We start from the raw sequence: 27,094 nt of genomic DNA, 5'->3' as shown, positions 1-27,094 counted from the left end.
AAATCTAATTCCAAGCACCTCAAACTTCTGAGAGGAAGAGAGCTAGGAGAAAATTACTCCCTCTATCATGTGTCCCTCTCTCCTGTGTCCCTCTTTCCAGTGCACATGCAGACTCCACCATTTCACATCATCACTGCCTTAAATACTGTGGGTCTTCCTCTTCTGATCTGCTGTCAAACACAGCCAAGGCTACACATCCCACACTGATGTTGTCAGTTTGAAAGCCCCCGAGGATGAAGAATGTTATTTCCACACGAGAAATCTCTGTCAAACATTTACCAGGGGAACTGAGACAGCAGCTGCAATATTTATATTTAGATTGAACAATGATAAGTTTGGAAGACAGTGTACCAAGAGAGTTATCCAAACATCCCACTTTTTGTTTGAAATGTACTCGACATAAATAGTCCAGAAAGAAAATGATCACACTTGGAGAAAAAAAACTTTGCTCTTTCTAGTCTGTTTCAATTGTGTCTGTCCCTAGTCACAATGCAGACAAAACCTTTAAACTGTTCATTTTCATAAATGAAGTAACAAGCTTTGTAAACGATTTGGAGCAGTTTGAGAACGATGGTTTGTAGTAACTTGTGCTCAGACTCTCCCATCACTTTCTCTCTCCCATACAGGTACCTGGTTCAAATGCTCACAAGCAAAGACAATATCCAGGCATTATTTCTCAATCTGTGCATAGCATCATTCAGTTTGCATTACTGCTCTGGATACAAATACAACTGGTTGTCTTTGCTGCATGAGAGTTGCTCCAAGTCCTGTTTCACTGGTATCTCACTGCAGGGTGACTTCATCATTGACATGCTCAGCACTGGCGGCATTGTCACTAGTTGTTTGATGTGAGTAAAAGCTACTTCTTGTTCTATGTCCCAACACCACTGAATATGCTTTGCAGTGAGCTTGAGTAGAGATTCACATTGTGTAGACAAATTTGCAAGAACTTGTTTGTTAGTTCTTTTGTAGGCTTTGTGAATTCCAGGAAGTTCAACAACTGTTGTTTGAAAGGTTTGGCAGAACTCACAGCAATATCTCACATCAAAGTAATCAAAAAAGCTTTATTACAAACCTCATATTTTAATGGTTACTGTTGTGTGTGGATTCTCTGATGGAGCAAGAGGTTAGATGAATGTAGGAATATTTGTTGCACATGTCACGCTTCAATGCTTTCTTCCTGGTGTGGTCTGTCTGATAGAACAGGAAATTCAAAACTTCATGAAATCTTTGTGAGACCCCTCACATTTGACCAGTTACTTCCGTGTGAATTCATTGGTGTGCGCAGAGAGTCTGAGGCTGCGAGAATGATTTGTCGCACACCTCACAGATGAACAGTTTCTCCTGTGTGGATCGTTTGATGGATGAGAAGTTTCGATGACCGAGAGAATGATTTGTCACACACTTCACACTTGAATGGTTTCTCCCCTGTGTGAATGTGTTTGTGGTAACGGAAGCTCGATGAATCTGAGAATGATTTGTCACACACCTCACAGGTGAATGGTTTCTCCCCAGTGTGGATCCTCTGATGGATCTTGAGCTTTGATAATCGCGTGAAAGATTTGTTACACACCTCACACTTGAAAGGTCTCTCCCCTGTGTGAATACGATGGTGTGTGCGGAGACTCGATGAAAATGAGAATGATTTGTCACACACATTGCAAGTGAATGGTTTCTCCCCGGTGTGAATGCGTCGATGTCCACGGAGTCTCGATGAATCTAAGAATGATTTGTCGCACACATTGCACATGAATGGTTTCTCCCCTGTGTGGATCCTTTGATGCTCCAAGAGATGTGATGACCGCAGGAAGGCTTTGTCACACACCTCACATTTGAACGGTCTCTCCCCAGTGTGAATACGTTCATGTGTACGGAGATTCGATGAATCAGAGAATGATTTGTCACATACTTTACACATGAATAATTTTGCCCCGCTATGAATGCGTTGGTGTACACGGAGATTTGATGACTGAGTGAATGATTTGGTGCACACCTCACATGTGAATGGCTTCTCTCCTGTGTGAATCGTCTGGTGTCTCAAGAGTCTTGAAGATGTCACAAAAGCTTTGTCACAGGACCCACACTTGAATCGTTTCTCTCCTGTGTGGATGGTCTGATGTAGCTGGAGGTTTCTTAATTGTGTGAAGACTTTATCACATGTCCCACACTTGAATTGTTCCTCATCCATGTGAAAGCCCTTGAATTAACAGCGATTGTTTCAGACAAACCTTGTGTGTTAGATCTTAGGAGCCTGTAGAGCACACTTCACACTTGAACAGATTCTCACCTGAGGAACGAGTCAGTGGTTCATGAGGCTTGATGAATGATTGAAGCTCTTACCACACTTGGAGCCCACACACACTTTTTCCCAGCCTCACCCTGACTGATCACCCACAGCCGAACCTTCAGGAAGTTTGGTTCTGATGAGAGGTTCCACACCATTGACCAGTTTCAGATTTTAAGAATACAACAAAGCTCCCTGACCTGATTGATTTCCAGATGATGGTTTCACTACCAAACCTTCTCTGTGGTTAACAATGCTCTGAAGGGACTGGATGTCTTCCCACAGTTGTGCAGTTGTTTCTTGGATGATTGTCAGGATCTATCTGTGGTGACTATCCTCTCTGTATTCTCTGGTGTAGTAGATGCAATCCTTCTGTAAAGCAGGAAAAGAAAACATTAATTCCTCCAACTCCCTCTCCTCCTTTGCTGAAGGGGTTGACTCCTCAGTTAGAGGCTATTCCACAATGAGTGCCAGCCTGATATTCTACTGTGTGGGGAATCAGAATCATACAGTGCAGAAGAAAGCCATTTGGCCCATCGAGTCTACACTGACCCCATCCCACCCAGGCTCTATCCCCATAACTTTATACACTTATCCCAGCAAGTCCCCCTGACACTAAGGGCAATTTGGCATGGCCAATCCACCTAACATGCACATCTTTGAATTCGGAGCACCTGGAGGAAACCCACGCAGACACGGGGAAAACGTGCAAACACCACACAGACAGTGACCCAAGCCGGGAATCAAACGCAGGTCCCTGGCGCTGTGAAGCAGCAGTGCTAACCATGCTGCCCTTCAGATACAAGACCTTTCTTTTTCTCAATTGAATGTCACAAACTCTCTGTTTCCAGCAGGGACATTGGACTTGGGGCAGACAACATGGCTACTTTATTTCCTCCATCCAGACTCCATCTTCCCAGGCACCATATGGGCAATGAAAAAGACTGTAGGGCAGATTGTAAAACAGGCTATCAATTCAACATGAGATCAAGTCGTGCTGGCAATTTTACCTTAAGAGTATGCTTTTTATATAAAAAATACTCAGGAGAAATGTTAATTTAATTAAAATTTTGAAATTTCGTCCCTTGTTTTCCCAAATTATTTAATAAAACAAAATGGGCAGGAGATGCTCAAACCTGAGGAAAACATTGCTTCAGTGTAGCTGATGAAGGGTTATGTATGGTTTATCCTGGTAAGTATAGACACACTATACTTACTTAAGCTGCACATCCCAAATTCAGCTCTCAGACACAGCACTGGGCAAAACTATCAAATCCAAGCTCAGGCTTTTGGGAAAGGCCGAGGCCTTCAGGTAAAATCTTTAAAGAAGACATTAAAAGACATTTCAATAAATGTGTCCCTGCCCCGCCAGATAATTACACCTCACCTTCTCAGATTCAGCAATGACCCATCAACAAAACTCAGCCTGTAAATCAGAAGGGAAATGCTTCCAATAAACACACTCAATATCCAACACACAGCTCCAATCAAACAGCTCAGAACTATGATTGACGGCTCTCAAAGCCAGAGATCAGCAAACCGGCCCACAACGACCATGTCAATCATCAGCCAATGGGTGGGTGGGGGAAGGGATTTCACTGACTCCCGCACCCGATTTTGAAGACAGACGCGAGCCTTTTGGGAACTACATTATCCATGCTACATGTGGCCCCGGGGCCTGCGCAGTGAGGGGCGGCAGTATCGAATCAGGGGAGTGCCAGCCCGCGGTGCCTGATGGGAGTTGTAGTTCTGCCGCGCGCAGCGGCGGTTGTCTCCCAGCGTTCGGGAGTTGGAATGTGAGGAAGCGCGAGCCCGAGCGGCTGAATCGAATTGAAAAGCAGAGATTGACCCTTGGTAGGAACCAGAGCGATGGCGGTGGGAAGATTCACCATTGAAGGAGATTCTCTGTGTACCGCGCACACCAACGCATTCACACGGGAGAAACCATTCAAGTGTAAGGTGTGTGACAAACCTCCATGAACACCAGCGCTTTCACACAGAGGCGGACGAGGGCAAGTGTGAGGTTTGTGACAAAGTCTTCACAAACCTAAAAACTTCCAGCTACATCCACACAGGAGAGAAGCACTTCAATTTTGTGATAAAGCTTTTACAAGATCTTCCACCCTCCTGATACACCAGAGGATTCAAATGGGGGAGAAACCCTTTAAGTGTCAATTTTGTGAAATGGCTTTCTCCCAAAGCTATCATCTCTTGAGGCACAGGGAAGAAGCCCCTGTGTAAGGTTTATTTAAAGTTTAAGTTTATTTATTAGTGTCACAAGTAGGCTTACATTGACACTGCAATGGAGTTACTGTGAAAAGCCCTGAGTCCCCACACTTCAGTGCCTGTTTGGGTACACTAAGGGAGAATTTAGCGTGGCCAATACACCGAACCAGCATGTCTTTCAGACTGTGGGAGGAAACTGGAGCAGGAATTGAATCTGGGTCCCTAATGCTGTGAGTCAGCAGTGCTAACCACTGTGCCACCGTGCCAAGGTGCATGATGTAGCCTTCACTAAGTCATCAACACTGGTAAAACACAGATGAAGTCACACGGGGAGAAGCCGTTCAAGTGTACGGTATGTGAAAAATCATTCTTATATTATTGCACCTCTGTAGACACCAATGCATTCACACTGGAGAGAAACTATTCACATGCGAGATGTGTGACAAATCATTCTCACAGTCACCATCTCTCTGTGCGCACCAACATATTTACACGAGGGAGAAACCTTTCCCAGGCGAGGTGTGTGACAAACCATACTCAGACCCTCTGGTCAATCAGAGGATCCACACAGGGGAGTGAATCTTTAATTGTGGGCTTAGCGTGGGGAAAGCAGTGCTCTAACTGCAAGAAACTGAATCACTTTGCTTGCATGTACTTCATGGAGTCATGGAGGTTTACAGCATGGAAACAGGCCCTTCGGCCCAACTTGTCCATGTCGCCCTTTTTTTTTAAAACCCCTAAGCTAATCCCAATTGCCTGCATTTGGCCCATATCCCTCTATACCCTTCGTACCCATGTAACTATCTAAATGCTTTTTAAAAGATAAAATTGTACCCGCGTCTACTACTACCTCTGGCAGCTTGTTCCAGACACTCACCACCCTCTGTGTGAAAAAAATTGCCCTTCTGGACACTTTTGTATCTCTCCCCTCTCACCTTAAACCTATGCCCTCCAGTCTTAGACTCCCCCATCTTTGGGAAAAGATATTGACTATCTACCTTGTCTATGCCCCTCATTATTTTATAGACCTCTCTAAGGTCACCTCTCAGCCTCCTATGCTCCAGAGAGAAAAGTCCCAGTCTATTCAGCCTCTCCTTATAACTCAATCCATCAAGTCCCGGTAGCATCCTAGTAAATCTTTTCTGTACTCTTGCTAGTTTAATAATATCCTTTCTATAATAGGGTGACCAGAATTGCACACAGTATTCCAAGTGTGGCCTTACCAATGTCTTGTACAACTTCAACAAGACGTCCCAACTCCTGTATTCAATGTTCTGACCGATGAAACCAAGCATACCGAATGCCTTCTTCACCACTCTGTCTTGCCAATAATATGCTTCTTCCTTGATCTCTACTATCACTAATTTCCCTTGTAAGACATTGTTTGGCCAAAATTCCCTTACCACTCTTGCACTAAACAAGAATTTAAATTTTGGAGTTTACCTATTCATTCTTCAAATGCCTGCCATTGCCTGTCCATTGTCTTTCCTTTCAGTAATGTTTCCAATTCATGCCTCATACCATCATAGTAACATTCATTGAGATTCAGGATCCTGGTCTCAGAATCAACTACATCATTATCAAACTTTGCAAGGAATTCTACTCTATTATGGTCATTCATCCTCAAGGGTTCTCTCACAACTAGAATGTAAATGTTCCCGTGATGCTACGTTGTAAGAGAGCAGGAGAGTTATTGCTGATGTTCTGGTCAATATGGATCCCACAATCAATGTCATGGAAACACTCATAATGCTGTTTCTGGGCGTTGCCTGCCTCCAACGTGCCACTACATTTCCTTCGTTGGGGACGACACATATGCGCATGAGCACACACAAACAATCTGGTGAGGACATTAATCCTAATCCCTTCAATCCATCCTAACAGAGAGAGGGGTAGGGTCAGCCACTGATCCAAATCACTCTTGATATGGTTAATGATACCGGTGTAATTTGCTCCATATCTTCTATCAATTGATGGCCGGACAAGAAGACTGGGATATTCGCTGCCCCTACTAGGACATCTAAAGACACTTAATGTCTGAATATGATTGTGGATGTATCCACTTATTTCCATTACTTCAGTTTTATCAACATTAATTTTGCAACCTGAGTAATAGCCAAATGTATTAATGCTCTCTTTCAGAAAAATATGGATGTTGTAGGATCTGATGAGTACAGCAGGATGACAATTTGTAGTTTTCTTCTCTGGCGATAACACATTTGTTTCTGACCAGTTGTGCTAAGAGTTCTGTACATAGACCAAACAGAAGGGGGAGGACAGAGGGCAATACTGTCTTGTTCCCCTCCTCTAGCAGAGGCCCTTTGATCTGAGTAGAGGTTCTGGATCCATCTCACAAAATTGGGTCCAAACACCTCAGATCAAAGAAGAAATTGTAAATGACATCCTTGGAAAAGCCAGAAAGGATTTTGATCAAAGAAGGAATGAGTTGTTGGCGGCAAGGTGGCACAGTGGTTAGCACTGCTGCCTCACAGCGCCAGGGACCAATGTTTGATTCCTGGTTTGGGTCACTGCCTGTGTGGAGTTTGCATATTCTCCGAGGGTTTCCTTCGGGTTTCCAGTCTCCTCCCTCAGTCCGAAAGACAGGTTAGGTGCATTGGCCATGCTAAAAAATTCTCTCTTAGTGTACTCGAACAGGTGCCGGAATGTGGCGACTGGGGGATTTTCACAGTAACTTCATTGCAGTGTTAATGTAAGCCTTCTTGTGACACTAACAAATAAACTAAACTTTAAACTGAGATATTCTTTGTAGAGTTTAAACATGAGAAAACTACAGACATGGAGACTAGTGAGGTTAAAAATTTGCTCTATAAATATTGTAAGAAGAAAACATCACAAAAAGTAATATTTTACATCTCAATTTGGACATGGAATTCAGCAGGGTGGGTGAAGAAGTTCCTCCTTTAACTCAGTCCTAAATCTGCTCCTCCTTATTTTGAGGCTATGCCCCCTAGTCCTAATTTCACCCGCCAGTGGAAACAACCTCCCTGCTTCTATCTTATCTATTCCCTTCATAATTGTATATCTTACTGTAAGATTCCCCCCTCATTCTTCTAAATTCCAATGAGTGTAGTCACAATCTACTCAATCTGTTCTCATAAGCCAACCCTTTCATCTCTGGAATCAACCTAGTGAATCTCCTCTGCACCTCCTCCACTGCCAGTACATCCTTTCTCAAGTAAGGAGACCAGTACTCCAGATGTGGCCTCACCAGCACCTTATATACACCTGCAAATAACCTCCCTGTTTTTAAACTCCATCCCTCTAGCAATAAAGGACAAAATTCTATTTGCCTTCTTAATTACCTGCTGCGCCTGTAAATCAACTTTTTGTGATTCATGCACAAGGATAACCAGGTCCCTCTTCACGGCAGCATGCTGTAACTTTTTACCATTTAAATAATAGTCCAAAATGGATTACCTCACATTTATCAAGTTTGTACTCCATCTGCCAGACTCTTGCCCACTCACTTAAACTATCTATATCCCTCTGCAGACTTTCAGTGTCCTTTGCACTCTTTGCTCCTCTTAGTGTCATCTGCAAACTTTGACACACTGCACTTGGTCCCCAACTTCAAATCATCGATGTAAATTGTAAACAATTGCAGTCCAAATACTGATCCCTAAGGCACAGCAATAGCCACTGATCGCCAACCAGAAAAACATCCATTTACCCCCGCTCTTTGCTTTTTGTTAGTTAACCAACCCTCTATCCATGCTAATACATTACCCATAACACCATGCACTTTTATCTTAAGCAGCAGCCTTTTGTACGGCACCTCTTTCCAGATTCAAAATATCCCAACAAATTATTACTAACAAGCGCAATAACCCTTTCCTGGATCCACTACAGTTCGCCTGCTGCCGCTACAGGTCCACAGCAAATGCCATCTCCCTGGCCCTACACTCAACCCTGGAACACCTGGATAACAAGGACACTTGTGTCAGACTCCAATTCATTGACTACAGCTCAGCCTTCAACACCATTATCCCTACAAAACCCACCACCAAACTTCGTAGCCTAGGGTTCGGCTCCTCCCTCTGCGATTGGATCCGAGACTTCCTAACTCACAGACCGCAGTCAGTAAGGATAGGCAACGACACCTCCTCCACGATTATCCTCAACACCGGTGCCCCGCAAGGCTGTGTCCTCAGCCCCTTGCTATACTCCTCATAGACTTATGACTGTGTGGCTGATGGCACCAGCATAATGGGTTGGATCTCAAGCAATGATGAAACGGAATACAGGAAAGAGATAGAGAATTTGGTCAAATGCGATTTATTTATATTGCCTTTTGTTGTGACAGTGGATGCAACTCCATTGTATGGGTGCTACTGGCCTTCAGCTCCTTCCAGAGCAACACCCATTTTCATCTATACCTGTAACCTTGTCTTGGCAGTGCCTACAGCAGCTCTACTTTTGCCACTTGCAATCTTCCAGATATGATCTCTTCCAAATGGGGGCATATTGTTGCTGTTCCTTGACTGCCAAGTGACACGAGCTGGGCCTCAATACTGTAGCGGGAGGCCTGACGTCCTACTTGCATTGGTGCCCTCAGTTGAGGAATAATGACTACTATTCTTTGTTCCTCTCCATATCCAAAAAACATTGCTTTCAGTCATCCCTTGTAGCTCTTGAGTCCTATTTTTCTGCACTTTGCAGTAATAAAGCTATTTCAATATCCCTCTTTAAGTCCAGTTCAAGTTCTGCCAATAATTTGTTTTGGATTATTGGGTTGTTTATTCCACACGCCAACCTGTCTCTCAACATTTCATTGAGAGACAACCCAAATTCACAATGTCATTATTTGCAATCTGGCCCAAAATTCTGTAATGGGTCCCTGGGGGTTCTCCCGCTGTGTTAAAGCGATATCTGTGGAGTATTACAGACAGCTTTGGTTCATAGTGGTTTTTAACCAAATCTGCGAGCTCCTTAAAATTCTTCGAATCAGGGGTTCCTGCGTAAGTTAGGCACTTTAATATGTTGCATGACATGGCCCCACATGCTCTGAGCAAGCTTACTTCCTGTCTTTCATCTCTCTCAACATATTTGCCTGGAAGAAGGAGTGCATAGGTTTTATGTTTAGGCACAGTCTTCACCGTTCATGTTAGATGGTTCGAGTTTACCGAAGAAAGGCATTTTTGATTTTTCTCTTAACAGAGAGGAAATGCTGCTCTCTGTTTGATTATAGGTTACTAGGTGTAGGAGAAAACTTGTTCACCTTTGTCACCAATGTAATAACCTCGCCAAGGCCAGTCCTCCGATATAGAACAAAGAAAATTACAGCACAAAAACAGGCCCTTCGACCCTCCAAGCCTGCACCGACCAAGCTGCCCAACTAAACTAAAATCCCCTACTCTTCCAGGGACCATATCCCTCTATTCCCATCCTATTCATGTATTTAAGACACCCCTTAAAAGTCACTACCATATCTGCTTCCAGTACCTCCTCTCATAGCGAGTTCCAGGCACCCACCACCCTCTGAGTAAAAAACTTGCCTTGTACATCTCCTTTAAACCTTGCCCCTCGCACCTTAAACCTATGCCCCCAAGTAATTGACTCTTCCACCCTGGGGAAAAAGCCTCTGACTATCCACTCTATCCATGACCCTCATAATCTTGTAGACTTCTGTCAGGTTGCCCCTCAACCTCTGTCATTCCAGTGAGAACAAACCAAGTTTCTCCAACCTCTCATCATAACTAATGCCCTCCATACCAGGCAACATCCTGGTAAATCTTTTATGTACCCTCTCCAAAGCCTCCACATCCTTGTGGTGGTGTGGTGACCAGAATTGAACACTATATTCCAAGTGCGGCCGAACTAAGGTTCTATAAAGCTGCAACATAACTAGCCAATTTCTAAACTCAACGCCCTGGCTGATGAAGGCAAGGATACCGTATGCCTTCTTGACTACCTGCTCCACCTTTCAGTGACCTGTGCACCTGTACACCCAGATCCCTCTGCCTATCAATACTTTTAAGGGTTCTGCTATATTTCCCATCTGTATTAGATCTTCCAAAATGCATTACCTCACATTTGTCCGGATTAAACTCCATCTGCCATCTCTCTGCCCAAGTGTCCAACCAATCGATATCCTGCTGTATCCTCTGACGGTCCTCATCGCTATCTGCAATTCCACCAACCTTTGTGTCGTCCGCAAACTTACTAATCAAACCAATTTCATTTTCCTCCGAATCACTTATATATATTACAAACAGCAAAGGTCCCAGCACTGATCCCTGAGGAACGCCACTTGTCAGTCCTCCATTCAGAAACGCACCCTTCCACTGCTACCCTCTGTCTTCTATACTGTCTATGTATACTGGTGCTTTATTAAAATAAAGAAAAGGCCACGTCAGCTTACAATAATTCAAACCAGTGCTCTGGACATTAAACTCCTGCCGCTTGTCTCTCATTTGGCAAGCTCCCGCACGCTCAATAGGGAAACTCCTATTCCACGAAGCCGATGGAGAGATCCATTAATGATGCCATGGTAACAATAACCCACTCTTCCCAGGAAAGCTCAGTGTTAGTTTTAGTGAGGGTTTTGAGCTTGTTTTCAAATCCCTTCGTGGCCTCTCCCCTCCCTATCTCTGTAATCTCTTCCACTCCTCAGTACGGCACTGGAATGTCAGCCAGTATTTTGTATGTTCAAGTCCTGGAGTGGGTCCTGAACCCACAACCCTCTGACTCAGGGAACGAGTTGTGGGTTCAAGTCCAACTCTAGATGGATTATTCCATGAATATGGATTAAAGTTGTTGTCAGGGCCACACAAATAATTCCTCAGACTCTGAGCTCCCTGTACAAACTCCAACCATCATTTATTGAAACACAAACATGTTATAAAATGAGTGAAGAAATTATTCTGCAGATGTTTACACACTTCATTGATCATGAAGTCAATAAGATCACAATGAAATAAAACTGTTTGAAAAATATGCAACTATCACAAATACACAGGTTGTTGTCGAGAGTTTACTTGAATTGTTCATGTAGCAGATACATGGGAACACCACCACCTGCAAGTTCCACTTCAAGTCACTCATCAACCTGACGTGGAAATATACAGTCGCTGGATCAAAATCCTGGAATTCCCTCCCTAGTGTCATTGTGGGTCAACCCACAGCACATTGCAGCGATTCAAGAAGGCAGCTCACCACCACCTTCTCAAGGGCAATTAGGGATGGACAATGACTGCTGGCCAGCCAGTGATGCCCATATCCCACGAATGAATTTTTAAAAATCTAAGTATACTGCTACCTTGGATAGTCCTTGAAGGAGGTTCTCCATAACTCTTTGGAAAGTGGCACATGCTGATGAGTCCCTTATGTGTGTTGATCATCACATATTTCTGGCAGGATTCGTACAATTCAAGTGGAAGATAGGCGTGGCTCATGTCCAACTTGGAGAACATCTTACCACCTGTTAACTTAGCGTACAAATCTTCGATTTGGGGCATGGTTTTCCTATTGAGTTTGGACACCTGATGTTAGTTTATAGTCCCCACAAAGACAAACTGATTTGTCAAGCTTAAGAACAGGAAGTAACAGAACAGCCCATTCTGCAAATTGCACAGGTCTGATATCCAAGATTTCAAGGCACCCTAGTTCAATTTTCACCTTCTCCAGCATGGAGTAAGGGACTGGTCTGGTTCTGAGATACCTATCTGAAGCACTGGGGTCAACATAGATCTTGGCCTTCCCAGGTCTTCTTGAAAAATTCCAGGGTATGTAATAACTTAGTACATCCCCCCCTCCCCGCCGCCCCACCCCCCACCTAGCCTGAAGATCAAGCCAGTTCAGCCAGAACTGCAGGAGCCAATCTCTACATAAGGCTTGGGGTCTGTGCACCCAGCCAACAATGAGTGGTAGATGGGCTGGTTGCTGTCCATAAGTTACTGGGGCCATGATAGTGCCTTTTATTTGTAAAGATTCCCCCTTGTAGGTGAAAAGTCTGCCTTTGTATCTTCCAACCTCAGGAGCTGAATGTCTGATTCGAGGTGCTCAGTGGTCTGTTCTTCGATAATGGAGATTGCAGATCCGGAGTCCACCTCCATCTTCAAGGAATGGCAATTGACTAGTAATTTTACCATTATCAGGGAAACTTTAGTTGTAATAATACAATTCATTTGTAGCGTCCCTGTCTCTTGAAGAGGGGATTTTGCACGGTATGTCCAGGTACTGTCCTCAGCTTTCTTTCTCGGCAGCCCACACTTTGCTTGTTCCTGGAACATCTCTGTGACTGTGTCCTTTGACAGTGCTTGCAAAAATCCATCATCTGGCAATTGCACCTTTGTGAAGTATGTTCTCTGATACACTTGGCATCATCATTGCCTTTCCTTGACTGTCTGTTACTGATATTAGGATTCCTATATCGAAAGGGGCCCTTTAACACTTGATTTACACAAGCAGTTTCCATCGAAGACTAATTACATAAGGCCCCCTAATTGAAGGACGTTGCTGCCTGATGCCCCTTGTAGTTCCTGAGCCCTTTTTTTATGCATTCTCCAGTGATAAAGCTGTTTCAATGGCTTTTTCAAGTCCAAATTGTGTTCTGCCAACATCTTCTTTTGGACGGTTAGGTCATTTATGCCAGATACCAATCTGTCTTACAACATTTTATTATTCGCAATTTTCAGCTAATTTCCACAACCTAATAAAGATGTTCCACAGGAGTTCTCCCATTCATGTTGAAACGATATCACTGGAAAATCACAACTGTTTCTGATTGTAGTGTTTTTTTTCTAGGTCTACTGACTCATTAAAGTTTTCTGAGATGAAGGCATCCGGATAGGTCAAATTTCTTACTACACTGAAAGCATGCTCTGAACAGTAGCACTTCTTGTTTCCTTCAATGCTGTTAGCACTGAAGAGGTAACAAATGCGTGCAGTGTATTGGACGCAGTCTTAAGTGTCCCGACAAGACAAACGACAAGACAAGGGCGGCACGGTAGCAGAGTGGTTAGCACTGCTGCTTCACAGCTCCAGTGACCTGGGTTCGATTCCCGGCTTGGGTCACTGTCTGTGTGGAGTTTGCACATTCTCCTCGTGTCTGCGTGGGTTTCCTCCGGGTGCTCCGGTTTCCCCCCACAGTCCAAAGATGTGCAGGTTAGGTTGATTGGCCATGCTAAAATTGTCCCTTAGTGTCCTGAGATGTGTAGGTTAGAGGGATTAGCGGGTAAAATGTGTAGGGATATGGGGGTAGGGCCTGGGTGAGATTGTGGTCGGTGCAGACTTGATGGGCCGAATGGCCTCCTTCTGCACTCTAGAGTTTCTATGATTTCTATGATGAAGAGCTATAATGGCTTTTTCTTACCGGAAAAGATTCTTAATATATGGCAGTTGTCCAAACGAAAGAAGGGGAAAATTTTTCTGCTTGTCTCCAATGTAGTGAGTCAGTCAAATGCCAGTTTCCCATCATTCCCTTTATTATGCACCAAAGGAAAGAGTCATGGCTGCGGCTTAGTCAGATAGTCTCTACCTTGGGATCAACAATAACAGTCCGGATGTAGTAACAGGTTCAAATAGCCCCACTGACCACTTCCCAATGGACGAGTCTCCACTTGCTCAATAAAACAGCTCATATACCACTAAGCCCACTGGGAGACCCATTGGTGATCGGCCTTCATAACAAGAGAAAAATGGAACAGATATCCCTGGAGAGGTGACAGGAGGTGACATCTCGGGGGAGATGATGGGTCAGGACATCCGAAAAGAATAACCGTAAGAGCTGAATGAGTCAGAAATTGGAGCTGAGGGAAGCTGAACCTCCACAGCAAGTAATCCTTGGACAGGATAGGGCTGTAAGATATCAAACTATCTACTCAGCATACTCCGAGTCAACAAGTCAATCTCCCAGGATCACTGGGTCAACTTGTCCTCTTTGGACCTCACTCTCTCCTGTGTCCCTCTCTCAGTGTGTGCTGACCCAACCATTACATACCACCACTGCCTGACATGCCTCCGAAGATGAAGAATGCTATTCCCATACTAGAAATCGCTGTCAAACATTTACCAGGGAAACTGAGATAACAGTTGCAATAAGTAAGGTTTTATTCAGATGGGACAATAATAAGTTTAACTCTCCACCTGATTTGCTGCTCAAAGTCGCCTCCGTTTCACCGGTCAGTTTCCCAAGCTTCGGGAAACTCGTGTTACTCCAGAAATATTAGGATTGGCTGTGAGAGACGTCAATCAGAGAGCCCACCCACTCTGCCCATTCCCTCCTCTTCCTCTTTCACAGCTGCTTCACTTCCTGTAGGGACTGAAAACCAAGTGAGGAGATGGTGAGTGAAGGAGCAGAATTTATAATAATTACATTGCATAATATTCACACTAATGTTCAGGCAGTCTGACTATCCTGTGGGGAATCAGGTGTGGAAATGCCCTTTATGCTGTGTGAGAAGATCCAGCTGAGAGACCTGTTAACGCGGTGCTTTGTGCTGAGCTGTTTGATTGGAGCTGTGTGTTGGAATTTGAGTGTGTTTATTGGAAGCATTTTCCTTCCGATTTACAGGCTGAGTTTTGTTGATGGGTCATTGCTGAATATAAGGTGAGGTGTAATTATCTGGGAGGGACAGAGAAACATTTATTGAAATGTCTTTTAAGATTACACCTGAAGGCCTCGGCCTTTCCTAGAAGTCTGGCCTTGTATTTGATCGTTTTGCCCAGTGCTGTGTCTGGTAGTTGAATTTGGGATGTGCAGTCTGAGTGAGTTCAGTGTGTCTAATTTCCCAGAATAAACACAACCCTTCAATCAGCTACACTGAAGCAATATTTTCCTTCGTATCCAGCGCTTCCTGTTTTTGCCAGCTTGACTCAAGTCCATAGCGAATTGATAGCCAGTTTTACACACCGCCCGACGTTTCCATCGCCCTCATGGTGCCTGGAAAGATGGGGATCTGGGTGGAGGAAAGAAAGTAGCCACATTGTTTGCTCCTGGTCACTATTCAGTGCCCCAGCTGGAAACAGGGATGTGAGTCAAGTGAGGATGAAGACTTGTATCTGATCCCCACATAGGAGAATAGCAGACTGGCACTCACTGTGGAACTGTCTGTAACTGAAGCGTCAGTCCCTTCAGCAAAGGAGCGGAAAGAGTTGGGATGTGAAGGCTGGGTGAGTGCAGTGTATCTAATTTCCCAGGATAAACCAGAACCCTTCAATCAGCTACACTGAAGCAATATTTTCCTTAGCTTTTAGCACTTCCTGCCCGGTGTGTTTTCTTCAAATTATTTTGGAGAACAAGGGAGAAATTTCAAAATCCCGACTGAATTAATATCTCTCCTGAGTGTTTTTCAAATTAAGCATGTACTCTGAGTAAAACTGGAATTTGCCTGCATGACTCAAGCTCAATGAATTGAGCTTCACTTCACCTGATTGTCTTTTCCATTGCCCTCACTGTGCCTGGGAAGATGGAGTCTGGGTGAAGGAAAGAAAGTAGCCACGTTGTCTGCTCCTGATCACTATCCAATGTTGCTACTGAAAATAGTGTGTGTGTCAGTCAAGTGAGGAAAAAAGGAGGACCTGTATCTGATCCACCCCCACACAGGGGAATAGCAGACTGGCACTCACTGTGGAACAGTTTCTAACTGAAGAGTCAGCCCCTTCAGCAAAGGAGCAGAGAGAGTTGGAGGAAATCATGTTTCCTTTTCCTGTTTTACAGAAGGATTGCACCGTGCGACACCAGAAAATACAGATAGACATCGCAGATAGATCCTGACCATCACCCAGTGTGAATTCGTGCATAACTGTGGGAAGACATCCAGTCCCTTCACAGCATTGCTCAACACCGAGAAGGTTTGGCAGTGAAACCATCATCTGGAAATCGGTCGGGTCAGGGAAGTTTTGACATATCATCCGATCTGAAACTGGTCAATTGTATGGAACAATCAGAACCAATCTTTCCGAAGATTCGGCTGTGGGTGATCCGTCAGGTGAGGCTGGGAAGAAGTGAGTGGGCTCCAAGTGTGGTGAGTGCGTCAATCATTCATCAAGCTTCATAAACCACTGACTCATTCTTATAGGTGGGGGGGATCCACAGGCTCAAGATCTAACAGGCTCAAGATCTAACACTCATCATCTGTTCTCCCTCTAGGGACAGAAGGACAGCTACATGGCAGACAAACCATTGAAATGTGAGGTGTGTGATCGAGCTTTCAAATATCCATCGACATTAGACGCTCACCGACGCTGTCACACTGGGGAGAAGCCATTTGAATGTGAGGTGTGTCACAAGGGCTTTACACAATTATCAGTCCTGGTGAATCACCGACGAATTCACACTGGGGAGAAACCATTTGAATGTGAGGTCTGTAACAAGAGTTTTGCACAATTATCTACCCTGGTGAAACACTGGCAAATTCACACTGGGGATATGCCATTCACTTGTGACGTGTGCAACAAATCATTCTCACAGTCATCGAGCCTCCACGCCCACCAACGCATTCACACAGGGGAGAAACCATTCATGTGTGATGTGTGTGAAAAATCATTCTTGTCAGCATCGAGTCTTCGTGTACACCAACGCATTCACACAGGTGAGAAACCATTCACATGTGAAGTGTGTAAAAACTCATTCTCATCATCCTCAGATCTCCGTCGACACCAACGCATTCACACAGGGGAAAAACGCTTCATGTGTGAGGTGTGTAAGAAATCATTCTCAGCATCATCGGATCTCTGTAGACACTTACGTATTCACACAGGTGAGAAACCATTTACCTGTGAGATGTGTATGAAATCATTCACAGCATCATCGGATCTCCGTGTACACCAACGTATTCACACAGGGGAGAAACCATTCACGTGTGAAATCTGTGACAAATCATTCCCATGGTCATGGACCCTGCAGAAACACCAGCGCATTCACACAGGGGAGAAACCATTTGGGTGTGAGGTGTGCAACAAATCATTCTCAGCATCAGCGGATCTCCGCAGACACCTACGAATTCACACAGGGGAGAAACCATTCAGGTGTGAGGTGTGTGACAAATCATTCTCAAGGTCCTCGACCCTAGTGGTCCACCAAAGGAGCCACACAGGGGAGAAACCGTTCACGTGTGAGGTGTGTGACAAATCATTCTCACTATTGGGAAACCTCCGTGCGCATAAACGCACCCACACAGGAGAGAAGCCATTCTCGTGTGATGTGTGTGACAAATCATTCTCGTCGTCATCAGTTTTCCGCAAACACCAATGCATTCACACAGCATAAAGCATGAGGTACGTTACAAATCTTTCTTCACATGCTCAATGATCCAACTCCATCAGATGATCCACACAGTGGAATAACCCTACAAGTGTGAGATTTGTGATTAAGTAGGGGAGAAGCTCTATCGGTGTGAATTCTGAAATAAAGCCTTCACACAGTTCTTGGACCTCCTGAAATATCCGTGAACTGAATGCAGAGGTGAGGTAAGCCTTTGACATCAAGGCAGCATTTGACCAAGTATGCTATCATGGAACCCTGGGAATCAGTGGGAAAACCCTCTACTGGTTGGAGTCATGCCTGACACAAAGGTAGATGGTTGTGGTGATTAGAGGTCAATCAACTCAGCTCCAGGATATCACTGCAGGAGTTCTTCAGAATAGTGTTCTAGGCCCAACCCATCTTCAGCTGCTTCATCAATGACCTTCCTTCTATCATAAGGTCAGAAGTGGGGCATTTGCTGATGACTTCAAAATGCTCAGTGTCATTTGCAACTCTTCAAATACTGTAGCAGTCCACGTACAAATACAACAAGACCTGGACAACATCCAGGTTTGGGGTGGCAAGTAACATTTGTGCCACATAAGTTCCAGGCAGTGACCATCTCCAATCAGATTCAGTAGCATTACCAATGCTGAATCCCCCGCTATCAACATCATGAGGGTTACCATTGACCAGAAACTGAACTGGTCTAGCCATAGAAATAAATTACTATGCACAATGCAATACTGTACGGGTTGCCATTAATATGAGATCCTACAAGTTCCAAAGTTTGTTCCAGAAATTCCACTAATGGAACCGTAGTAATTTCTCGAATATTCTTCTCTGAGGAGGGTTTCAAAACTAGCCATATAACTACTGTGGCTACCAGAGCAGATCAAAGGCTAGGAATCCTACAATGAATGAGTTACATCCTGCCTTTCGAAAACCTGTCTTATCATCTATAAAACAGAAGCCAGGAGTGTAATGGAATACTCTCCACTTGCCTGGATGAGTGCAACTCCAGCAGCTCGAAACCATTCAAGACAAAACAGCCAGCTTGATTGCTACCCTTTCCACAAACATTCAATCTCTCCACCACCAACGAACAATTGCAACATGTATACCATTTACAAAATGCACTGCATGGACTCATCAAGGTTTCCTTCAACAGCACCTTCCAAACCCATTACTATATACAGGGACAAGAGCAGCAGATACCTGGGAAAACCACCATCTGAAGTTCCCCATCAAGCCACTCATCCTGACTTGGAAATATATCGCCATTCCTTCACTTTCGCTGGGTCAAAATTCTGGAAGTGCCTCCCTAATAGCACAGTGGTTGTACCTACAGCATCTAGACTGCAGTGGTTCAAGGCATCTCACCACCATCCTCTGAAGAGCAACTATAAAGGGATAGGAAATACATGATTGTCTAGCCAGTGACACTGACATCCTGTAAAAATAAATTAAATACAGGAACACTCTAATTAAGATCTTACTGATTTGTCAGAATGTGAAGCTCACTGCAAAGGATGTTCAGTGATATTGGGAGGCAGAACAAGTAGATTTCAAAATCAAACAATGAGTGACGACAGCGCCAGTGCTGAGGTGCCGTGATATTAATGATGAAGTCACCTTGCAGTGAGATGCCAGTGAAACGGGTCTTGGAGCAACCCTCATATAGCACAGACAACCAGTTGTGTTTGTGTCCAGTGCATTAACATAAACTGAATGATGCTACGCACAAATTGAGAAAGAATGGCCTGTCTTGTGAGTATTTGGGAGAGCAGAATTGGTCCCATCTCCCCCAGAACTGATCCCAGTGTCCCAGGAAAGCCTCCATCCTGCTCCATCTCCCCAGTCATAGATTCATCTATTTTATACTCCCATTTCTATACTCGTGCCTGGTAGCAGGAGGAATCTGGAGATAGGTCCAATTTTTTGATTTTCTATCTTGTTCCCTAAATTCTGACTGGAGGACCACATCCCCTTCTCTATCCATGTCGTTGGAGCTTATTAGGACCATGACCTCTAGCTGTTCACACTTTAGGGTGCTCTGCAGCTGTTCAGTGACATCCTTCACCCTGGCATCAGGGAGGAAACAAATCATCCTGGATTCGCATCTGCTGTCTCAGAAATGTCAGTCTGTTCCCCTAACTATTGAATCTCCAATCAGTATTACTCATCCAGTCTTCTGTGCCTCCTGTACAGCTGAACCAGCTGTGGTGCGATGGACTTGGGTCTGGCTGCACTTCCCAGATCAAATAACACTTTCATCAGTATTCAGAACTGAATACTGGTTGGATAGTGAGATACACTCAGGGACTCCTGCTCTACCTGCCTTCCTGTCACTAGCCCTGAAAACTTGAGTTCAAATTTTAATGCTGCACCCCTGTGCTGGTAAATTGAGCCACCTCACAGGAGTGGGTATGGGATAGAATCGGACACTGCTTTAGTTGATAATGTGAATTATAAATAGATCCTCTTCAGGTGATGGGTGTTTGACTAGTACCATGGGTAAAGCTTGTACTCTGCTATCTGTGAGGACTAAAATCCTGAGTATGGTGAGGGAGTGGGGGTGAGTCTGTACAGACCTGAGTTCCCTTAGCCCATCATACCTTGATGTAATATTGGTGTGATACGATCACCTTACACACTTCCAAGATTTATTTCATGTTTTGGGAAAGATCTCGAGTCATTTTGGAAAGCTTTGTTATTCTGTTTGATTCAAAGTTTGGTGTAAGCTGTACATGTTATTATTGTTTACCTGATCTTTTGTTAGTTGCTCCACAGATGTTTAGCTCACAAACCCACACAATTAATTTGTTTGTCAGCTGCTTTATCCATCTTATGTATAAATTTCACTTCACCATAAAATCAGCATTTTTAGCTTTATTCCAACCACCTGATTTGTCAGCATGGTGTGTTCCTGTTCACTGAAACACTCAGGAGCCTACAGTAAGAATCCTGTACACAATATATTGGTCAATGTCACTGTGGGCTGGTATACTTCCTCCATCAATGGGTTGGAGGGACCTGGGTGTGCAAGTCCACAGATCTTTGAAGGTGACGTCACAGGTGGAGAAGGTGGTGAAGAAGGCATATGGCATGCTTGCCTTTATAGGACGGGGCATAGAGTATAAAAGTTGGGGTCTGATGTTGCGGTTGTATAGAACGTTGGTTCGGCCGCATTTGGAATACTGCGTCCAGTTCTGGTCGCCACACTACCAGAAGGACGTGGAGGCTTTGGAGAGAGTACAGAGGAGGTTTACCAGGATGTTGCCTGGTATGGAGGGGCTTGGTTATGAGGAGAGATTGGGGAAACTGGGGTTGTTCTCCTTGGAAAGACGGAGGATGAGGGGAGACTTAATAGAGGTGTATAAAATTATGAAAGGCATAGATAGGGTGAACGGTGGGAAGCTTTTCCCCGGGTCGGTGGTGACGTTCACGAGGGGTCATAGGTTCAAGGTGAAGGGGGGGAGGTTTAACACAGATATCAGAAGGACATATTTCACACAGAGGGTCGTGGGGGCCTGGAATGTGTTGCCGGGCAAGGTGGTGGAGGCGGACACACTGGGAACGTTTAAGACTTATCTAGACAGCTATATGAACGGAGTGGGAATGGAGGGATACAAAAGAGTGGTCTAGTTTGGACCAGGGAGCGGCGCGGGCTAATTGTTCCTTGTTTCTCGTGGAAGTGGAAATGACTAGGGTTGGGAAGCATTTTCCGATCAGGGCCATTGTGATCTCCTGGACTCGTTTCGATCGCCTAAGGGGGTCGGAGAGGAATTTCCCAGATTTTTTTTCCCCATATTGGCCCTGGGGTTTTTCACTCTGGGTTTTCGCCTCTCCCTGGAGATCACATGGTCTGGAATGGGGGGGTGGGGGTGAGTTAATAGGTTGTAATGAACAAAGCATCGTAGCTGTGGGGGACAGCTCGGTGGATAGGATATTGGTATGTAGATAGGCTGGAAAATTGGGCGGGGATCCTGGATTCAGGATTCAATCCTGGACCGGGGAGCGGCGCGGGCTTGGAGGGCCGAAGGGCCTGTTCCTGTGCTGTATTGTTCTTTGTTCTTTGTTGTTCTTTGTTTATAATTTCCAGTTCATAGGAAGCATAACATTTCCCTAAGAAAGATCAACTTATACCAAACACTGACAGATACAACAAAACACACTATAGCAAACCAGTTCTTCCAACAAAAACAGATTGATAAGCATGTGTTTTAATGAAGTTCTACAGAACACACTGATATCGCTTTCTGAACCCATGACTCCACGTTTCCAGACATCATGTGCTACCTTATCTGAAATAAGAGCAGACATCAAAACCATTCTCACTTATATTCTCTATGTTCACTACATAACCCACTTAATAAACTTCTTTATTAGTTTTCAGGTTATAATCAACTTGACCATTCTGTCCTTCATTTCAAAAGTAAAGTAACCACAGAAATATCAGCCTTCAAAGAATCTGTTCAAAATATGAGTCGCAGTTAGGGGTCTGATTTAATACCAGTTAAATGAGGCTTCGTGAAACATTCTTTTAGCTTAGCAAGAAGCTATAAGAGTAACTGAAACAAAACTCTAATGAGGGGGATGGTCCCACAAGAAATTGGCACTAGAGGACCAGTCAAGGGACAATGGGAAATTATGTCAATAAGTGACCATCAACCTTGAGAAACCAATTAGAAACTGATCATGCACCACCTCGACAAGTCACACCTTGATCACGCAATCCTTAAGACAATTAAGAATTTGCCTCACCTCAGGCCATTCAGAATGCAATAACATAATTGATGATGCTGTGGGTTGTGGCTTGGAATGAGTGAAAAGCAGCAGCTTTCACTGAGCAAGCTGTCCAACAAGTGCCTATTGTCAACTGGGAAGTAGAGTTTACAGAGAACAGAAACCGAGTGTCAAGCTGTGCCCGAGGCTGAACCAGAAAGCATAGGCTGTAATACGCTGTTCAAGTCCCACCCTTGTTAGGATCCCAGATCAGAATCCCAAGGTATATTATGAAGCCAGACTGGACCCCAATACTTTATCTATTTTGGGATAAACGTGAGGCAAGTACGCTTCACTCCAGGAGTAATTTCGTTAAAAATTAGTAATCTTTTATCAAAACAAGCTTTATTCATAACAGTTTAAGAATAACTCTCACAAATGAATCAGTTTAAATCTTAACCATTGAACAATCTTTGAACATGAAAAGAAGCAACTCTAATTTCTAACTAATGACTATTTCAGTTCTAAATAAACAACTAAATAAGCTTCCTATTGACTTAAAACCCACTTTAAATATAATTAGCAAACACAGGTATACTTGCTATAAATGAGCATAGAAAGTCTTGAAGCTGTCAGACTTTGCAGAGAAAGAGAGAGCAGATTTCTGTCTTTCAACAGCTACAGCCAGCAGCTGAAACAGTTTCTCTGCTATGAACCTAGCTATTAACCATCTCATTGCATGACCCTGCATACCTAAACACACCTCCCATTTCTTTCATCAAAACACAAACCCAGGGGAAATCTCCATTTATAAACAATAGTTTATTAGCCCCTTCCTAAATAAACATTACATGGCTAAAATGAGTATCCTGCTGTCCATCTGAGCTGCATGTTTTCCAGACATACCGGTTCCTTGCAGGAAAAAACCTGAACTTTAAAACATTCTGCAGAAACATAAAATATATCAATAGTACAGTATCATCACACCCTGTATTTGGCAAGTATCAATCTACAACTTTTTAAAGACTTCCTGAGTTACTTCATTAAAATAAGTCCTGTTGCCTAAATTGGTAAATTCTAATTGTATTCATTTGAGATTTTAAGTTCAAATAAAACTTAAACCTCACACCGTGTGGTCTGAATGTCACTTGCCACTTAACAGTCCAGGCTTGAATGTTGCATTTTATTGCTGCACATGCTTTTGTGTCTGAGGAATCTTGAATGGTGCTGAACATTGTGTATCATCAGTGAATGATGATACTTCTGATCTTGTGGGTTCAAAGTCAATGTTAAGGACTCACAGAGTAACTCCCACCTGATTGTATACCACTGTGGCCCACTTCTGGTGTCTCAGTCTTGCTGTTAGGACAGGACGTACCTGGGGTATGTGATAATGGTGATTGGGACATACTCATAGCATCATACCTTAACCAAACTATGTTATCAAAGTACATCAAAACTATTTGCCCCAACCATTCCCTATTGAGTTCCACATTCTAATCAATCTGCTGGGAAGATGTTCCCCTGAATTCCTTGTTGGATTTATTATTCATAGAAGAAATCATAGAAACCCTACAGTGCAGAAAGAGGCCATTTGGCCCATCGAGTCTGCACCGACCACAATCCCACCCAGGCCCTAACCCCATATCCCTACATATTTACCCGCTACTCCCTCTAACCTACGCATCTCAGGACTATTGACCATCTTATATTTCAGGCTCCTTGTTTTGGACTCCCCCACACAAGGGGGAACATTTCTCCATTTACCCCCGAGTTCTTAATTTTATAATTCATCATTTTAAATATTTTTAGGATGCACCGCCGCCCCACCCACCCCCCAAAGAAACAGACCGGCATGGTGGCACAGTGGTTAGCACTGCTGCTTCACAGCTCCAGGGACCTGGGTTCGATTCCCGGCTTGGGTCACTGTCTGTGTGGAGTTTGCACATTCTCCTCGTGTCTGCATGGGTTTCCTCCGGGTGCTCCGGTTTCCTCCCACAGTCCAAAGATGTGCGGGTTAGGTTGATTGGCTATGCTAAAAATTGCCCCTTAGTGTCCTGAGATGCGTAGATTAGAGGGATTAGCTGGTAAAAATGTGGGGATATGGGGGTAGGGCCTGGGTGGGATTGTGGTCGGTGCAGACTCGATGGGCCAAATGGCCTCTTTCTATACTGTAGGGTTTCTATGATTCTATGATTCAATCTTTCTCTTTCTGGGGAAAAGAGTGTTAATCTGTTCAGTCTCTCCTGATAGTTACAATCTCTCCATTCTCAACATCATCCTTATCAATGTTTTTTTGCAGTTTCTCCAGTTCCTCTCTATCCTTTTTCAATATGTTGATCTGAACTGTGTATAGCTCTCCAAGTGTGATCTAAACCAGATAAGTTCAACATCACTTCTCTGCTTTTCAATTTCCTCCAAAAATGGACCCCAGTATTATTATAGTCATATGTCTGATTTTAAAAAAAATAAAATGTCCTTGTTGATTTTAATGATTGATGAATCTGTAGTTCTGAACTTGCATAACTTGTAAATATGACATTTAATTCTCCCTAACCTCTCAAATTGAAATAATTTGTCCACATGAAGACAAACTGTTGTTATTTTCAAAACTCCATCAAATCAACTCAGTCTACACTTCCCAAAAGTGCAATCAGACAGCTCTTGGAATCTCAGGGGCAGCACTGTAGTACTCCGGGTGTTCCAGTTTCCTCTCTCATTCTGAAATTCTGAACTTCATTGCAGTGTTAATGTAAACCTTACTTGTGACTAATAAATAAACTTTAACTTTAATGGGCTTTAATGCTAGAAATCTGACAGAGATTCAGAAAATGCTGGAAATCCTCAGGTCAGGAAACATCTGTGGAGAGAGAAGCAACCCCTCTGCAGCCTTTGACACGGCCAACCACACTATCCTCCCCCTACAACTCTTCTGTGTTCTCCAGTCAGTGGGACTGCTGTGACTTGTGGGACTTTTTCCTCTTCAGTTGTATACACAGAATCTCCTGCAATGGTGAATCTTCCCACCGCCATCGCTCTGGTTCCTACCAAGGGTCAATCTCTGCTTTTCAATTCGATTCAGCCGCTCGGGCTCGCGCTTCCTCACATTCCAACTCCCGAACGCTGGGAGCCAACCGCCGCTGCGCGCGATAGAACTACAACTCCCATCAGGCACCGCAGGCTGCCCCCGCCCCCGATTCCATACTGCCGCCCCTCACTGCAGAGGCTCAGGTCCACATGCCGCATGAGTAATGGAGTTCTGACCGAGTGAGAGTCTGTTTCGAAATCGGCTGCGCAGAACTGGGCAGAGAACGGAGTCAGTGAAACCCCGCCCTCACTGTGCGCTTGATTGGTAATTTGTGAGTGGTCAACTTTCACATTGATTGGCTGTGAGAGCCGTCAATCAGAGCGCTGAGCTGTTTGATTGGAGCTGTGTGTTGGATATTGAGTGTGTTTATTGGAAGCATTTCCCTTCTGATTTACAGGCTGAGTTTTGATGATGGGTCATTGCTGAATATGAGAAGGTGAGGTGGGGAGGGGCAGAGACATATTTATTCAAATATCTTTTAATGTCTGCTTTAAAAAGTGGAGCATGGTAAAGAGGCTGGCGATTCGAAGACAAGGTTACAGGATGTCACAGAGAGATACAAGGACATATTCAAAGGGACACTGAGTGAGATGAAAGGGGTCGAGATAAAGATCCAACTTAAGTCAGAGGCTCGTCGAAGAAGCCTGAAGGCACATCTAGTGCCACACATGATTAGGCCGAAGATAGAGGCCGAATTAGAACATCTGTTCCAGTTTTGAAGACTGATGGCATGGTAAGAATCTGTGGGGATTTCAAAGTAACTGTACTGTGTGCACTTCCTCTGATTGATGCCTTATTGGATTGGAAGGAGGGGAGAAATTTTCGAAGATGGACTTATCTCAAGCCTATCTTCAAATGGAAGTTGCAGAAGAGTCCCAACCACCTCTGACAATCATAACTCATTGGGGGCTTTTCTGTTGTAAGCATCTTCCTTTCAGTGTTACGTCGGCTTCAGCTCTTTCCCAAAAGGCAATGGATCAAATTCTAAGTAGGTTACCTGAAGTCCACTGTTACCTGGACTACGTTTGGTGATGTGCTGCACCAAGGATGACCATTTGAAGAACTTTGGAGAGACCCTTAGAAGGTGGCAGGAACATAACCTGCCAGTAAAGAAAGAGAAATGCAAATTCTTTAAAGATTCGATTGAATTCCTAGGGCACGTCATTGAGAGTGAGGGATTGCACAAGGCACCCAAGAAATCAAGGCCATCATGAAAGCTCCCAGACAGAGAATATATTACAGTTACTATCATTCCTGGGATTGATCAAATATTAAGGCAGGTTTGTGCCAGATTTGGCCACTGTACTGAAACCTTTACACCATCTGCTTGGTAAAGGCTGACTATGGAGATGGACCCAGGGGTTTGAAGAATTTTACTGGGAGCTAAAACATGCCTTATGAAGGTTGGAAGTGTTGGTACACTTTGATCTGAAGTTGCCACTGCAATTAGCCTGCGATGCCTCGCCTATGGTGCTGTATTGTTACACGTATTGTCCAATGGAGAAGAAAGGCCTTTGCATCGAGGTCCTTGACAAAAACAGAAGAAAGATATGGGCAGGTC

At 44.1% G+C, this 27,094-nt stretch overlaps 3 protein-coding genes across 5 annotated transcripts in view; 1 reads left to right on the top strand and 2 right to left on the bottom strand.

The window, feature by feature from the left end:
• Positions 1–27,094, bottom strand: part of LOC144497077 (uncharacterized) — a 192,441-nt gene that overhangs the window by 64,666 nt on the left and 100,681 nt on the right. The gene's annotated exons all lie outside the window — the stretch shown is intronic.
• Positions 300–27,094, bottom strand: part of LOC144497102 (uncharacterized) — a 42,841-nt gene continuing 16,046 nt past the window's right edge. Inside the window, exon 3 of the mRNA XM_078217881.1 lies at positions 300–2,029. Coding sequence (XP_078074007.1) covers positions 1,325–2,029 — 705 coding nt within the window. The 3' untranslated portion in view covers positions 300–1,324. The remainder of the gene's footprint in view (positions 2,030–27,094) is intronic.
• Positions 14,779–27,094, top strand: part of LOC144497071 (uncharacterized) — a 42,482-nt gene continuing 30,166 nt past the window's right edge. The window contains exons 1-3 of one of the 3 annotated variants that reach the window (XM_078217812.1): positions 14,779–14,814; positions 16,191–16,461; positions 16,623–20,846. In XM_078217812.1, the coding sequence (XP_078073938.1) occupies positions 16,408–16,461; positions 16,623–17,741 (1,173 nt within the window). In that variant the 5' untranslated portion in view covers positions 14,779–14,814; positions 16,191–16,407 and the 3' untranslated portion in view covers positions 17,742–20,846. Of the gene's footprint in view, positions 14,815–16,190; positions 16,498–16,622; positions 20,847–27,094 lie in introns of those variants that run through there. The other 2 variants (XM_078217814.1, XM_078217813.1) reach the window with 2 other exon arrangements.

Source organism: Mustelus asterias, chromosome 8 (assembly GCF_964213995.1).
Source record: "Mustelus asterias chromosome 8, sMusAst1.hap1.1, whole genome shotgun sequence".
NCBI classification, from domain to species: Eukaryota; Metazoa; Chordata; class Chondrichthyes; order Carcharhiniformes; family Triakidae; genus Mustelus; species Mustelus asterias.
Note: the sequence above shows the minus strand (reverse complement) of the source record. Positions and strands in the feature narration are given on the sequence as shown.